General features: G+C 41.5%; 1 protein-coding gene across 2 annotated transcripts in view; it reads left to right on the top strand.

The window, feature by feature from the left end:
* Nucleotides 1–3,669, top strand: part of MAN1C1 (mannosidase alpha class 1C member 1) — a 261,775-nt gene extending 258,106 nt beyond the window's left edge. For both annotated transcript variants that reach the window (XM_078682710.1, XM_078682711.1), the window contains one exon: nt 2,677–3,669. In XM_078682710.1, the coding sequence (XP_078538836.1) occupies nt 2,677–2,800 (124 nt within the window). In that variant the 3' untranslated portion in view covers nt 2,801–3,669. The remainder of the gene's footprint in view (nt 1–2,676) is intronic.
* The last annotated feature ends 12,619 nt before the right edge of the window (nt 3,670–16,288 follow it).

The following is a 16,288-nucleotide window of genomic DNA, read 5'->3' as shown; positions in this document are numbered from 1 at the left end:
GTAAAAAACAGATTTAGAATCAAGGTTATCAATTACATATGTGATGTCGGTGAGGCTGCAAGTGTTTCCAACATAGGATAGTGTTGAATTAGAACGCTGTGTCTGTCATGCACAAACTACATGGAGTGCAGCTTAGTTTCAATACTGTGTTGGTAGAAGTAATGCAGAGGTTGTGTAATTTAGGAATAATAGAGCCAATTGACGTTCTGGGTAGCTGGCGCCTGTCATGTTGGCCAAGAAGGTGAAAAAGTCTCTCAGATTGAGTGCTGACCCGAGAGACTTGAACTAAAATATTTGGGTCAGCCAGCAGCCCCTTCCTAACATCAATGAGATGTTGTGCGCATTGAAAAGTGCCGAAGTGTTCACTGCCTGGATATGTCTGCTGTTTATCAACAGGTGGTATTGCACGAAAGCTCTAGGTATCTCACCTCATTCATGACACTGTATTGTACATACTGGTACAGATGCATGCCATTTGGGCTGGCTGCTGCATCTTCCATATGTCAGCTGTTCAGTGAAGTGGACCGTGTTTTGTGTTTCCAGGAAGACATCCAGGTATATGGGGAGAATTTAGCTGAGCATATTGAAAACCTTGATAGTACAATGAAGATTGTGGAAGGGAGAGGACTGAGTTTAAGAAAAGATAAGTGCACATTTGTGGAGAACAGTGTGGAATATTTGTCCACGTGTGCCCCGCACTCTCATATTGCTTCCCCACACCACGTCCTTCGTGTTGCTACTGACAACCCCTGTATTGCTTCCCGCCTCACACCCCCACCTTCTGTGATTATGCCCCTCTTGTAGCTGCTTTCCCCCATCCTCCTTGCTTCCCCCACCCACTGACAGTACTTTTTTTCTTTTTCTTTAGTGAACCAACTCAGATCAGTTAACAAAAAGAAAAAAAAACGTTTGTGTCCTTTTGTAGGGATGTGCATGCTTGGTGTGCACACCTTGAAAATGATTTGTCAGGCCATGTCATAAGCATTGTTTTCTCTTTATAAACTATGCTGCACAGATTAAGGGATGTTGTAAATCATGGCTAAAGCCATTGGCAAAGTCAATAGGCTCCAAATGCCAGACCTATTGTCATTGCCGAAGCTTGTTATATGTTTTACATAACCATAATTGATTTTTTGCGAATGCAACTTGTTCTTTTAAAAAAATCAGCAACCTATCATTCTTGAAGCGATTTAAGTAAATCCCTCCATCAATCATTCTCCTTGAGGTGGAAACAACACAAGTGGGATTCTTGTTATCTTTTTTCAGTAAAAAGCCCTTTTTATTCATGAATTTCCATAAATCTTGATTGTCATTACTTAATAGAAATAATGTGTAACAAACAAACAGCCAACACATGCTTACAGACAACGGTTGCTTCTTCGGGGCTAATGAATCAATCGTCTTGTTTATGCAACAAATGTTACAATGAAAACATACATCAAAGTCACAGTCATCTCAAGTGGTACAATATGTTGTTAGTATGAATAACTAGACATCTTCTCAAATTAAATTCTACAGACTATTAAACCCTAAGCTAAGGGTGCCCAGAATAATACAATGTATTGTTAGTAGGGATAACTTCATAAACTCTCAACTTTAATTCTGTTTGATCTTCATCACCATCAGGGCCGGACTGGCTGTTGCAGGCACTGGGCAATTCCCCGGTGCGCCGCACGGGTGGTGGTCAGTTTTGGGCCCCTGGGGGCCGTTTTTGCAGCATAGCTGCAAATTCGGCCCTGTAACAAAATCGGCCGAATACCGGCAAAGAGCTTGGTCGCATCCCCAGCCTCCCCCCAGGGGGCCGGCCGAGCACTTTGCCAGGGCCGGTTTTGCTTCCCAGTCTGGCCCTGATCACCATGATAAAGGTAATGATATTGATTGAGAGCAGTCCCAATCTCAGCTCTCATGATAAATTTAGCAAATGATTGAAATGATATAGAATGATGTTAAACCAGTTTGGATGCTACTCCAATCAATCTCTGAAATGGCTAATATTTTCTACTGTACAAAAGGGTAGTCCATTGGGGAAGAACCATGTTGGGAGATAACTTAATGCCCTCTGATTCTGCACATTTCACCAAAAGTTGTTCAGGTTCAAATCCGTCCACAGATCCTCTGAATCGTCTATTTTGGAGAATGAACCAAAACAAATCTCTCACCATCCAGGTGTCCAAGTGACGCCCACTAACTTGGTCAATAGGATTTGATAGTCAAAATGTTCAAATTACTGGGAAGTTTCATAAAGGGTTTATAGAGCTGTGTGTTTACCCATGTTTGGTTTTAAACCTGAATGTCAGTCGTCTTTCAGATGTATGACAGAACCACTCTGGAAGTATGGCGTGATTTGATCTTGATTTTCAAGGAGTATCAAATCCATGCCAGTAGGTAGCCTTACCCCTTTGGTCTAGGCTCAAGCAAGATGGAAGTTGGCTGGCTGCAGCAGTGTGCCACCGAAGCAGCAGGATTCTTTTTATAGGTGAAAACTTCGTTTTTGTCTTACCCCTACTTGATTTTGGTATTGTGCTCAATTTAGTCATGCCTATTTAATAATGTCCTTGTTAACTAATTGTGGGTTTGTTGGGGGGGTTGATTATGCATTCTTTTTTATTGCAAACTATAACTTTGTGATACTTTAGATTATCATAATGATGGCATTTTTATGTTTTATGTATGCAGGTATCTCTATCTACTTTTCTCTGAGGATGATCTAATTTCAATGGAAGACTGGGTGTTCAACACCGAAGGACATCCGCTCCCTGTAAATCACACGAACATTAAATTCTCTAAAAGAGAACACTGAGTTAACCTGTGCCCATCCAGCTTTCGGTGTTGCTTTGAAATTGTCCTTCAACGTAAAGCGTTGTGTTCTGACTGAAAAAAAGTGAAATTACCAATGCTTTTCCCTTTCTTCTAAAAGGAAATCTATATTAACTTTATCACTAGCAAATTGCCATGGCTGTGATTAAAAAAGTATATGGACACACTATTTTGATAATTTCTTTACAAAATCTTTTGGACACTTTCATACCAGCAGGTGGAAGTATAAATCTTGTCAGAATGCATATTTTTTCCTCCTTTGTTTTTGTATTCATTTTGTCTTTTATATTGTATTGTATTTTGTTGTATTTTTCTTTGTTATATTTATGGATATTTTTGAAAAACTTGCTTTTTAACCTACACCAACTTTGTGACAAAGGAAAGATTTCCATTTAAATCTTACCATCAGCATTATTAATCGATTGATGAACATTAATAACCTACAGATGCACCACAATGCAAAAAAATTCTATTTCCGTTTTACCAAGCTAAGTGTTGCACGTTATATAAAAAGAAATGTCGAGTACAATAGCACACATTTTTGGTTTTTGGCGCAAATTTAGTTGTGAAACCTGTCAAAAATACCATAAAATATTTACACATGGTGTTTTTCGCCTGAAAAACAATTGTATCGCAAAAACAGCCCCTGCATCGTTGAACTGAAGCCAATCCTACAGAAGCCACACAGCTGTGCGGTCCTACACGGGGGATCTCAGACTTGAGTTAGCTGACGTCCAGGCAGCCCTTTTATCTGCAGAAACGGCATTAAATATGACTTAAACATGAAATTAACCTAACTCAGACTCTGCCAATGTCTTTGCCTTTGCACAAATAAATTAAAAGAAAAGAGGACACCTCTAAACCAGTATATCTTTACTTGGAATGCCTGTGTTGAATGAATGTATTTTGAAACAGTATATTCACGGAGAGAGATAATGCATTATGAGGTAACTGTGTAATAATCCCAAATTGTTTCTAGGCACTCTGGTTACATCATAAACCGGGAGGTTGAGGGCACATGTTTATTTTGAGGTAGTTAATTTGAGAAAGCTGTTTTCTTCAAAGTGCAGCTAACAAGGGCAATGATTTGGATTAGTAAATTTAGGTTTAGTTATCTTACATGAATAAGGTGTTGATAAAACAATTGACAATGGTGAGGTCAAGTGGTTTGATGCCATTCTGTGCCTCTGCCGCTTACTGCATAATTATGGATTTACTACATATATCACATAGTTTTAATAATGAGCAAATTTCACAAAAAATAGTTTCTATCGCACATAGATATAGATTTTACTGGCAAAGAATGTGCTTCATATTTTACCAGCTCTGCAGGGTGGTTGGGGGCTCTCATTATAATGCTGAATCCAGATATCACAGGGAAACATGAAATATATTCCATATTGCATATTTCAAATATTCAATATTTCATGTTTCCCTGTGAAATATGGGCTTTATACAGTGACGGCGAGTGAAATTTGAAAGTGGTGTGACATAAATTGACCACTCAAAGTTCAGCATGTCAGTGAGTAGTTCGGCCAGATCATTGGGTTTTGAGGGATACAAACCAAAGATTTGTTTTAAAAAAAGGGTAAAATGGTGCATTTTTCTGCGAATACTAAGCAGTACTCAAGGGTTAATTACATGGTCCCTGCTAACTAGAGCAGAAGTATTTAATTTGTACTCTGAATCAATTCTGATTCATGGATGAATTTACAGGAAACCCGTAAACATGTATGCATACCTCTAGGAATACATGTACACATAGATGTATTCTGGGTTATGTTCAGGTTTCCATACCTAAATGCACATGTTTTTACATGCCTGCATACACATATAAATAAAGTAATTCATATAGACATACTTCCTTGCATAAATACATGCATACTTTCAAATATGCATACATATATATATGCATGCCACGGGCATTCAGTGTTCACATGCCGTCTCAAAAAACAATTTCTGCTTACATTTTGCTCAGTGCTACATTTCCAAACTGTCATGATGTTTGGCTAGCGTACCCAATGTTTGTTAACCATCAGGTGTTGCCTCTTGGTTGTTAATCAATGAGTTCAAAAGCTATTAGATTGCTCAGTGGGTTATTCACTACTTGCTGCAACTTGTTGATGAGCAGCTGTTGGAAGGTCAGAATCTCAGAGGGTTAAATGGACTTTACATGAGCAATAATTCTTATAGAATAATAAAGAATGTATATAAAAACATATTTTAAGCAGTTTTTTAGTGCAATAAAAAAATCTGCCAAAACGCACTAGAATTCCTATCCGAGATGTGCACCTTTAAAAATAAAAAATTTGCTTTTGTTTAACTTTAAGCAGTAGACAAATCACTACATAACTGTGCATGCGAACAGTGTCTGCTTGTGACTTGATACCCCTGTCTTAAATCAAGCGGTTGCTGCTTGTGGCTGTGGTGGAAGCTGCTCTTGTTCCCTTGTAGTACTCGTTTCCAGCAGTATCTGGAGGACTTTGAATATGTTTTGAGCAGCAGCGTCAAAAAGAACACAATCACACAGGCAGTTCATGCACATGCATCCATGAAACCACACAATCATATTCACACATGTATAGTTTAAAACATTTCATGATAAACAGTGTTCGACTAAGAGTTAAAGGCAATGACATCATAAAAACACTGCATGATAAACGGGTAAGGAAAAGGCACTATGGGCCAAATTACGAGCCATTGTGGGGCGTCGGTGGCAGTCTTCCTACTGCCACATTACGACATTGGCAGTTGCTCCGCCCTGGGACTGCCGCTGCCAGGGACCCGCCGTTGCCTGGTGGTTGTGCAACGGTCTTGATGCAGTAATATGCTTGGCAGGACCACCCCAGTCCCACCAAGCATATTAAAAGTTTCCTCACTGCCACTGATTTCATTGAGGTCTTTCCTCCATGAAACAGTGGTAGTGAGGAAAGATTGTGGGACCTACATGGCCCTCTTGTGCTTTACTCCATGTGGATTCACACAGGGGGGCGCAACATGTGCCCCCCGTATGCATGCATCCCCAGTTCCAGCAGGACATGGACTGTGGAACTTCCCTTGACATTCCCAATGCAGTACCTATTTTATGGGCACCAACATGGGAACATCAAAACGACTGCCTGACAGTGACTAAAAAAGTCATAATACAGCGGGCAGTTCCTACGTGTGTTTGGTGGGACGGTGGTGGGGCAGTCCCACAGCTGCACCACTAAACTCATAATGAGCCCCTGCATGTTTAATTAAGATAAATCATAGACTAGCAAGAAGTGTATAACCAGGCAGGCCAATATTATAATAAAGTTTAAACAAGAGAAAGGAAGTCATACTTTCAGTTAAAGTCGCTCATGCCATTCTGTGAAATGAGAAGTACAGCACTGTAAAAGCAGGCATCTCATTGTAATAATAAACATCGCAGAGTAAACCTGGTCAGCTCTCTGAAATGTAGAAGCTCTTATGCAGTTGAGCCAAGTTCTACTACGTAGCACCTAGAGGGACAATACTCACGCAGTCGAAGCTCTCAACCCACATGCACCAACAGTGGAAGCCCGTATCCTACTCGTACCAGCAGTGAAGTCCCCAACCCACTCACCCAATTATCCCTCTGGTATATGTGTGTTATTGCTGTAAAAGAGCTAACCCCTCATTTTGTAAAGCTCCAGACTACAATGAGTGCTTGTTGAATAATGGGCAAATTATCAGTGCAGTATTTATCTCAACAAATGTTTTGACAGTATTAAATACATTCACTTCAATCATTTATGACTCACTCCCTCCATTGGCTCCATCAATAGACAGGCAATAACCCTGGGCAGGCAGTATATTCAAGTAAACATTAAATACTGACTGCTGAAAAGGAAGCTTTAACTGGAACAAAGTGTAAGGGGATGATAGCATCATACAGGGCTTTGGTGTCCATCACTCTGTGACACCATATTCCTTTGACACCAGTCTCGTCTTTGATGTTTCCCCCTCTGGTATGTTATCCATGGGCCTCGAAAAGGTAAGCCCAGGCATGTGCAATGGGCTGCCTTTCAGAGCCTGAATTCATGGCTGCAAGAGCTTCGGCCCCCTAAACATTTATCTCCAATCCGATGGTCTTGATAGCAGCTTGAGAGTTAAGAGGGTGAAAACAATCTCATCTGAATCTCAATACATTGTAACCAAATTGGTCACACAATAATCCACTTGACAAATAAATCCGAGTTTAGTAGGATTTAATTATAAATTTAGAAACAAATCAAACTTAACTTTTCCTTGGTCATTCTTCTCCTCCTTAATGAGAACTGGCCTCCTTGCTTGTTACCGTGTTTCTCCTTGACAAGCGTCATCTTCTCATACCTTGCTATCTAATGAAAACAAAACCCTTCTATGCTAACTAATGAGGCTTTGTCCACACCTGAAGTGGATACAAAAGACAAACAAATACATTCTATGGTGGAGGTTAAACAGACGGTACCCGTGCAGGTAGGAGCAGTGTGTGGTGGGCGGGAAACATTTAATTTAAGTTTCTCTTGTATATTGAATCCCCCACCCCGTCTCACGGCTTTTACCTCCACAGGCCACGCCTGAGGTTAAATAAGAATTGCATGTTAGATTTTAATGTGAGCTTGAAATGAACGGGTTCTCAAGGCCCACTCTTGTCAACTTAGAAGTGCACAGGGTTGCAGAATAACTGTACATCTCTACACATATACCAAATGCAGCTTCTAAATACATTGTAAAGAATTACAAAGATGGCATTCCGAATGCACCTGAATGTAAATAATTCTTGTTAAAGTCCACATTTGTAAAGCGCACAATCACCCGTAAGGGTCTCTAGGCGCTGGGGGCCGTCGGGAAGATTAAGCGAGCTATTGCCCAGAGTCACATGGTGCTGGGCTAACCTGCCGCCGGAGCCGGGGATCGAACTGTGGTCCCCAGATTCCAGCGTCAGTCGCCCTGGCCGCGGCGCCACACCTCTCCCTCTGTTACATGTTTAAATGTTTAAACATTATCCTATAAATACACATTCTATTTTATTAACCGTACAATGGAACACATTTTAAACGTTAACTCCTCCTGTCACATGAATATGTAAATGTTACATAGACCTTTATTAGTCATGTTATATACACTTAAATCTTCACATGGAGTACTTTAAATATGCAATACTCCATTTTCCTAAGTGACATTAATCACACATAATATATTCGAATGCTGACTAAGCATGATTATGATGCACTCCTAAAGTATCTCAGAATGGGATCAAAAATTACACTTCTCCATGATCATGCTCAGTCTGAAGGACAGATAGCAAGGTATTTTTAGCATTGCAAGACCGGGGCAATGCATTTTAACTGTAGAAATTGGAGGTGCGGTCTCCAACGCCCTAGACCAGAATCTTCCAAATATATATCCATATAGCAATATCTATATATCCATATATTTATTTATATATATATATATATATATATATATATATATGTATATATACACACACACACACACACACACATATGAAGCACCAACTTCTATGTGTATCGTCCCACACACAAAGAAACTAGCACTCCAGGGATTTTAGTTATCAGCAGAATTTAATCTAAGGCTGATCATTTTTGACCTTCGAGTTCTTTCTCACCTGCCATATATATATATATCTATCTATACACACACACACTTTCACACACACACACATACACCACCGCAAATGCCGTTCACTTCCACAGCGCACTGAATCATGGCACTCCTCTCGGTGAAAATGATATTTTATCAGCGATGTCAACGGCAACGCGTTTCGGCTTTCTCATGTGCAGGTTCCAGCTCCTGACAAAATTATATGGTGCAAACCAATCGGATTTAAAAAAACATATTGAAGAGACTCTGTCAATAATGACCCTTACATGGCATCAATAAAGATATAGCATATGGGCAATTCCATGAAACATAAATGCATATCTTGCTCGTAGTGCCCACAACATTGAAAAATACAAATATGCCATTTGGTGCAATTTATTCATTGCAACAATAATACTGCTTTAAGGGCAGCCACTGGAGGAATTCTTCATGCATGCATAAACATTAAAAAAGTAACGGTGACACACATATATTAAATCAGTGAATACACGTGGTATTGGATACAAGTATGAATGGTCTCCTTTCCGTAAGTAATTTATATCTGCCTGACATAATATATACTCAATATGTGATAAGGATGCTTCATTCCTCTGTGATGCAGATGGGCCAATAATGTGCAACGTGTATAAGAGAGCAGAAATGAAACAAAAGATGTAACAATGAAGCTGGCCAATGAATCATGGATATATTAACCCCTTCCCTGTGCGCGTCGGCCAACTGCCATCGCGAGCACTACCTGGCTAGTGCTGCGCACGTCCGTTGGCTGACACGGCCCGCCCACTTGTTAAAACCGCGGCAGAATTCACGTCACGGTTAAGCGGTTAAGAGTATCAGCCACAACAAGTGTGATACATTGTGAGATTAAGGTGCTATTATCATCTGTAGGTATGCAAAAGGGAAAGTGTCAATCGTAAGTGTAAAATACCAATCAGACACAAATATATCAATGAAGCGGCAGTAATGTAGGCCTATAAATTATGGTTATAGATAAAACAAAACAGAATATTATTCACGCCCACGGCTTGAGTGTGCGTTTTCTGTTTTGCTTTATCTATAACCCTGATTTATAGACATACATTACTGTCGCCTTAAGGGTTATATACTAGGAAGTATTTTCACTCTCTGGCACAAGCCCATTGAAGGCATGAATGTTTATAGATGTGCATTTCCTCTACATCATCTATCGAACAAAGTTTTTCCATTTGGCTTGAGTGAACATTTCAACATGTTGACATGCCCGAAATTAATATAGCATGAATATAGCATTTGACTTGAATTGTTTAGCCCTTCTTTTATGTCCACTATGTCCACTTTAAGTTGTATTCTTCAATGGGAACGCAGCCTAAAGGTTTTAAATGTGATTGCTAAAGGGGTGTGTTTATAGCAGTAAGCATTGACAAATGCAACTTTGCCGAAATGTGTTTGCTTGCAGAAGTACACTACTGTTGCATTGACCCCCTTGAGTGCCCGTCCTTGTTATTGGAGGTGGTGTTACATGTATGTTTGCATGAGTGCCACGCCCACGCGAATCGATCACCTGCTTCTTAGGAGTTCAGCAGCTTCGGTGGAGCAATTGAAATATATATATATATATATATATAAACGCTCCAGTCGCGCCGAAAAGACGGGGCTCAGGCGGTGGGTGCCGCTACACGGTCGACGCGCCGTGCAATATTAATGCTCCGACAGCCCTTCTCCCAGCCGAGAGAGAGGCAGAAAAGCAGCACTCGCGGGATGGGTTTCAGAGTTTCTTTTTATTTTTTAGTGCAGACGCGTTTCGGGCGAAGCCCTTTGTCAATGTAATTGTAAAAACGCTCACAGGAAGACAATATATGCAGCACGTCATTATCGATGGAAACTGAAAATGGACTACCCGACTTAGAACTGCGGGCGCCATCTTGGAATGTGCAGTGTAACGTTGTTACAGTGATCAAAGGGCAACAGATTACCTCTACTCAATACAATACATTCAGTTATTACGCCGTGGATCAGCATACATTCAGAGTATAATTAATGATTGTAGTGACAGAAAATATATGAGCGAAAACAAGTACATTTTAGATATGCTAAAATTTACATACAGATTTCATCCGTCATTATCTACTTATGTGCTGTACATAGTTACTCATTTTTGTCACCAGGAATAAATATAGATGCCCAAACAAAGATCAAACATTCCATTATTATCTTGCCGTGGATCGGCTTAGGCGGCTCCTATTGCTAGAAGCCGCAATAAAGACCAGGGGAGCCCCCCAGGTCAACACAGATTCCATCAGATTTGAGTGAGATAGCAGGCTATGGCTGATGCAGTTTACTTGCCCAAATGGATGGCTAATTCCTCGCCACTGTTCAGACCATTTGGAACTTTGGTCTGTAAATCAATAATGTAACGGGACTCCAATCGTCTTAGTTTTAAAAGTCTATTCCCACCCCTTTCACTCTCTGGAACTTGGTCTATCCCAAAATATTGTAATAGATCTCTGTTGCTCCGATGTTTTATGGCAAAGTGTTTGGCAACAGGTGAAGTCAGATCCTTGTTGGCTATCGCCCTCATGTGTTCTAGGATCCTTAACTTAACATTTTTTATGGTGCTCCCTATATATTTGAGGTTGCAGGGGCATACTAGGCAATACACCACATACGGTGTTTGACATGTGATGAAGGACCCAATGCTTTTCTTCCTTGTAACCCCAGGAATTTCGTAGCTCAAGACCCTTTTGCTGTAAGCACAGGCCTTGCATTTGCCACAAGGGTAGAATCCTTTAATTTCAGCCAGAGTATTCGTCCTAGCAACGGGAGTCTCTAAATGGCTATGTACCAGGAGGTCCTTAATGGACTTCGTTTTTCTGAATGTTATAAGTGGGTTGTTGGGAATGTCCGCCCCAATTATGGGGTCAGTCTTTAAAATATGCCAACTATGGCGTAGGATTCCTTTGAGTTGATTGGAGTTGTTGCTATAGGCTGTTATTAAGCGGAATTTGCCCTCATCTGTTTTTTTAGAGTTTACTTTGTCTCTCAGCAATTCGGCCCTGTCTATCCCGGACACTCTTTTAAGAGTTTCGGTCAGGAGGGCCTGGTTATAACCTCTTTTCTTGAACCTGACCAGACTTTCTTTCGCTGCTTCCTGGAAGTCCTCCTCACGTGAGCAATTCCGTCTAAGACGTAGGAGCTCCCCGTAAGGAATACTTCGTTTCAGGTTCGTTGGGTGTGCGCTTTCAGCGTGCAAGACGCTGTTGCCAGCAGTGGGCTTGCGGTACAGAGATGTTGTTATTTGGTTGTCAATGATAGTTACACGGAGGTCGAGGTAGCTCACTGCCACTGAGCTAACCTCGCCAGTGAATTTTAGATTGACATTATTTTTGTTTAAGTGGGAAATATATTCCCTGGCACTATCTTCCGACCCCCTCCACACCAGGAAGAGGTCATCGATATATCTGTACCACTTGACCACATTATTGGTCCAAGTGATGTTTCCCTCTGACCAGGCCACCTGCTCCTCCCACCAGCCTACGAATAAATTCGCATAGCTGGGGGCGAAGCAGGTTGTGGCATAATAAAGATATGTTAAGCATTGAGGAACATCTCTTTTTACGATCAAACCATCCTGTAATCCCTACTTTCTACCACCTACCCAAGGTTCATAAGAATCTCGAAACACCGCCTGGCCGCCCAATAGTTTCATCAAAGGGCAGCCTTAGAGAGAATCTTTCGGTGTTTATTGACCATTTCTTATTTCAGTCAGTGCTCCAACTGTCTTCATACATAAGGGATACAAAGGAATTTATTGTAAAACTACAAGATTTAGTGTGGGATCCCATGTATGTTATGATAGTGATGGATATCACGAGCTTATACACATGTATTGATCATGCACAAGGCTTGAAAGCAGTGAAATATTTCATGGAAAAGAGACCACTAAAGTATGCGGGACATAGCACCATGTTGCTAGAGTTAACAGAATTTTGCCTGTTGAACAATATTTTTCTCTTTCAGGGTGAACTCTTTAAGTAGATCTCCGGAACCGCCATGGGAACCTGCTTCGCCCCCAGCTATGCGAATTTATTCGTAGGCTGGTGGGAGGAGCAGGTGGCCTGGTCAGAGGGAAACATCACTTGGACCAATAATGTGGTCAAGTGGTACAGATATATCGATGACCTCTTCCTGGTGTGGAGGGGGTCGGAAGATAGTGCCAGGGAATATATTTCCCACTTAAACAAAAATAATGTCAATCTAAAATTCACTGGCGAGGTTAGCTCAGTGGCAGTGAGCTACCTCGACCTCCGTGTAACTATCATTGACAACCAAATAACAACATCTCTGTACCGCAAGCCCACTGCTGGCAACAGCGTCTTGCACGCTGAAAGCGCACACCCAACGAACCTGAAACGAAGTATTCCTTACGGGGAGCTCCTACGTCTTAGACGGAATTGCTCACGTGAGGAGGACTTCCAGGAAGCAGCGAAAGAAAGTCTGGTCAGGTTCAAGAAAAGAGGTTATAACCAGGCCCTCCTGACCGAAACTCTTAAAAGAGTGTCCGGGATAGACAGGGCCGAATTGCTGAGAGACAAAGTAAACTCTAAAAAAACAGATGAGGGCAAATTCCGCTTAATAACAGCCTATAGCAACAACTCCAATCAACTCAAAGGAATCCTACGCCATAGTTGGCATATTTTAAAGACTGACCCCATAATTGGGGCGGACATTCCCAACAACCCACTTATAACATTCAGAAAAACGAAGTCCATTAAGGACCTCCTGGTACATAGCCATTTAGAGACTCCCGTTGCTAGGACGAATACTCTGGCTGAAATGAAAGGATTCTACCCTCGTGGCAAATGCAAGGCCTGTGCTTACAGCAAAAGGGTCTTGAGCTACGAAATTCCTGGGGTTACAAGGAAGAAAAGCATTGGGTCCTTCATCACATGTCAAACACCGTATGTGGTGTATTGCCTAGTATGCCCCTGCAACCTCAAATATATAGGGAGCACCATCAAAAATGTTAAGTTAAGGATCCTAGAACACATGAGGGCGATAGCCAACAAGGATCTGACTTCTCCTGTTGCCAAACACTTTGCCATAAAACATCGGAGCAACAGAGATCTATTACAATATTTTGGGATAGACCAAGTTCCAGAGAGTGAAAGGGGTGGGAATAGACTTTTAAAACTAAGACGATTGGAGTCCCGTTACATTATTGATTTACAGACCAAAGTTCCAAATGGTCTGAACAGTGGCGAGGAATTAGCCATCCATTTGGGCAAGTAAACTGCATCAGCCATAGCCTGCTATCTCACTCAAATCTGATGGAATCTGTGTTGACCTGGGGGGCTCCCCTGGTCTTTATTGCGGCTTCTAGCAATAGGAGCCGCCTAAGCCGATCCACGGCAAGATAATAATGGAATGTTTGATCTTTGTTTGGGCATCTATATTTATTCCTGGTGACAAAAATGAGTAACTATGTACAGCACATAAGTAGATAATGACGGATGAAATCTGTATGTAAATTTTAGCATATCTAAAATGTACTTGTTTTCGCTCATATATTTTCTGTCACTACAATCATTAATTATACTCTGAATGTATGCTGATCCACGGCGTAATAACTGAATGTATTGTATTGAGTAGAGGTAATCTGTTGCCCTTTGATCACTGTAACAACGTTACACTGCACATTCCAAGATGGCGCCCGCAGTTCTAAGTCGGGTAGTCCATTTTCAGTTTCCATCGATAATGACGTGCTGCATATATTGTCTTCCTGTGAGCGTTTTTACAATTACATTGACAAAGGGCTTCGCCCGAAACGCGTCTGCACTAAAAAATAAAAAGAAACTCTGAAACCCATCCCGCGAGTGCTGCTTTTCTGCCTCTCTCTCGGCTGGGAGAAGGGCTGTCGGAGCATTAATATATATATATATATATATATCTTCACACGCCGGTTCCAGGTTTCCCGGCCATCGAGCGCTCGGTGTGGGTGCGTACCCTACGGCAGAACCTCGCCGTTAATTATTTAACACTCCTCCGTGAATTACCACAAAGTAATGGGCGCACTCCCTCTGAGTTCCACAGTTACATTTATTAAGATCTTTTCAGCTTTAGCATGAAAACAACACGATCTACGTGTTTCAGTGCTCCTAGCACCTTGCTCACGATCACTTTCTCAAGTTTTTGTTTTTTTCTCAACATATGAAAGTGATCGTGAGCAAGGTGCTAGGAGCACTGAAACGCGTAGATCGTGTTGTTTTCATGCTAAAGCTGAAAAGATCTTAATAAATGTAACTGTGGAACTCAGAGGGAGTGCGCCCATTACTTTGTGGTAATTCACGGAGGAGTGTTAAATATATATATATATATATATATATATATATATATATATATATATATATATATATATGTGCGCTCACGTGTAAGGACACGGTCACACTCGCGGGGAGAAACTTGAACTCGCCTTTCTTGCCACAGCGTGCTTGAATAGCTGAGGAGCTCAAGAGAAAGTGATTCAATCCCATTTCGCCGTGGAATTCCTGACGCGTTTCGAAGGCTCCCGCCTTCTCTTCAGAGGATTTGGCGAATGCAGGTACCAGCCCTGATACTGATCATGGCACGCCCCTGATGGGCAGTCCAAATGTCCCAGTGCCTGCTGGGACTGGTAGTTCTGTTTAGTCTTGGCGCCCCATGTGTGGATCGAGGCGGACGAGTGGTCTCCCCTCGCCAACCAAGCGACCTCACGATATCGGAGTAGCAGACGGATGTATGCCCGTCAAACTAGCAAGCTGGATGCTTGCCCTAGTCGGCTCCTACCTTGAGGCTGCTTGGCGGTGCTCAGCATGTATGCAGGGGCTCTGCTCGCTCGTTACCATCATGGCGCTGCTGCACTCTTCTGGCGGGTGCGGTAAAAGGATGGTGATGGTTCCATCCACATATGTGCGCTCACGTGTAAGGACACGGTCACACTCGCGGGGAGAAACTTGAACTCGCCTTTCTTGCCACAGCGTGCTTGAATAGCTGAGGAGCTCAAGAGAAAGTGATTCAATCCCATTTCGCCGTGGAATTCCTGACGTGTTTCGAAGGCTCCCGCCTTCTCTTCAGAGGATTTGGCGAACTGATGATGGGAATGCAGGTACCAGCCCTGATACTGATCATGGCACGCCCCTGATGGGCAGTCCAAATGTATATATACTCCTCTCGTACTGCAATTAAGGAGCACGGACCACAGTTTTGTGCGAAGCAGTAAGTCGTTTATTTCAGCTCAATCAAACCTCAGCCATGACGCGTTTTGGGTCCTTAGACCCTTGATTACATGACACGTTACACAGTTGTAGGTCAGCTTTTAAGCCATTTTTTACATCTTTCTTAAAGTGACAAGTGCAAGGTAAAAGCAAGGTAAGTCGACATAGAGAAGTTACTAATGCACAGGTAATGTTTTTCACAGATAAATATATAAATTAATATGTAAAAACCTTACTTGAAAACATCATTGTTTTAACCATCATTTGTCAGCAAATTTGCTGTCTTTAAATTAACCAATCTAGAAAGCCGATCTTAAAATCTGGCATTGATAGGCATACATCCAATATTAATGTTGTTTTGCTATTAACAGAATCAGTTGAATAAGAAGTAACAGATTAAAAAGCAGGGCTGATTTATAAAACATCATGGTTTGAATACCTGGCATTGCTGCTATGAATCTGTTGTAGAATGTCATACCTCAGAAAAGAGACTACAATTGACATTATTCGCCAGTAGGTAGTTATAGTTAGGACCTATTTTCCATAGGAAAAGCGTTTGATTTGCCAATATCTTTGGCGCCGTTTGACAAATCGCGGAGAAAATTTTAAAAAACGAAGCGTGGGATCCCGTA

This window comes from Lissotriton helveticus, chromosome 3_1 (genome assembly GCF_964261635.1).
Source record: "Lissotriton helveticus chromosome 3_1, aLisHel1.1, whole genome shotgun sequence".
In the NCBI taxonomy this organism is placed as follows: domain Eukaryota; kingdom Metazoa; phylum Chordata; class Amphibia; order Caudata; family Salamandridae; genus Lissotriton; species Lissotriton helveticus.
The sequence above is the reverse complement of the archived record's forward strand: the minus strand, read 5'-3'. Positions and strand labels throughout refer to the sequence as shown.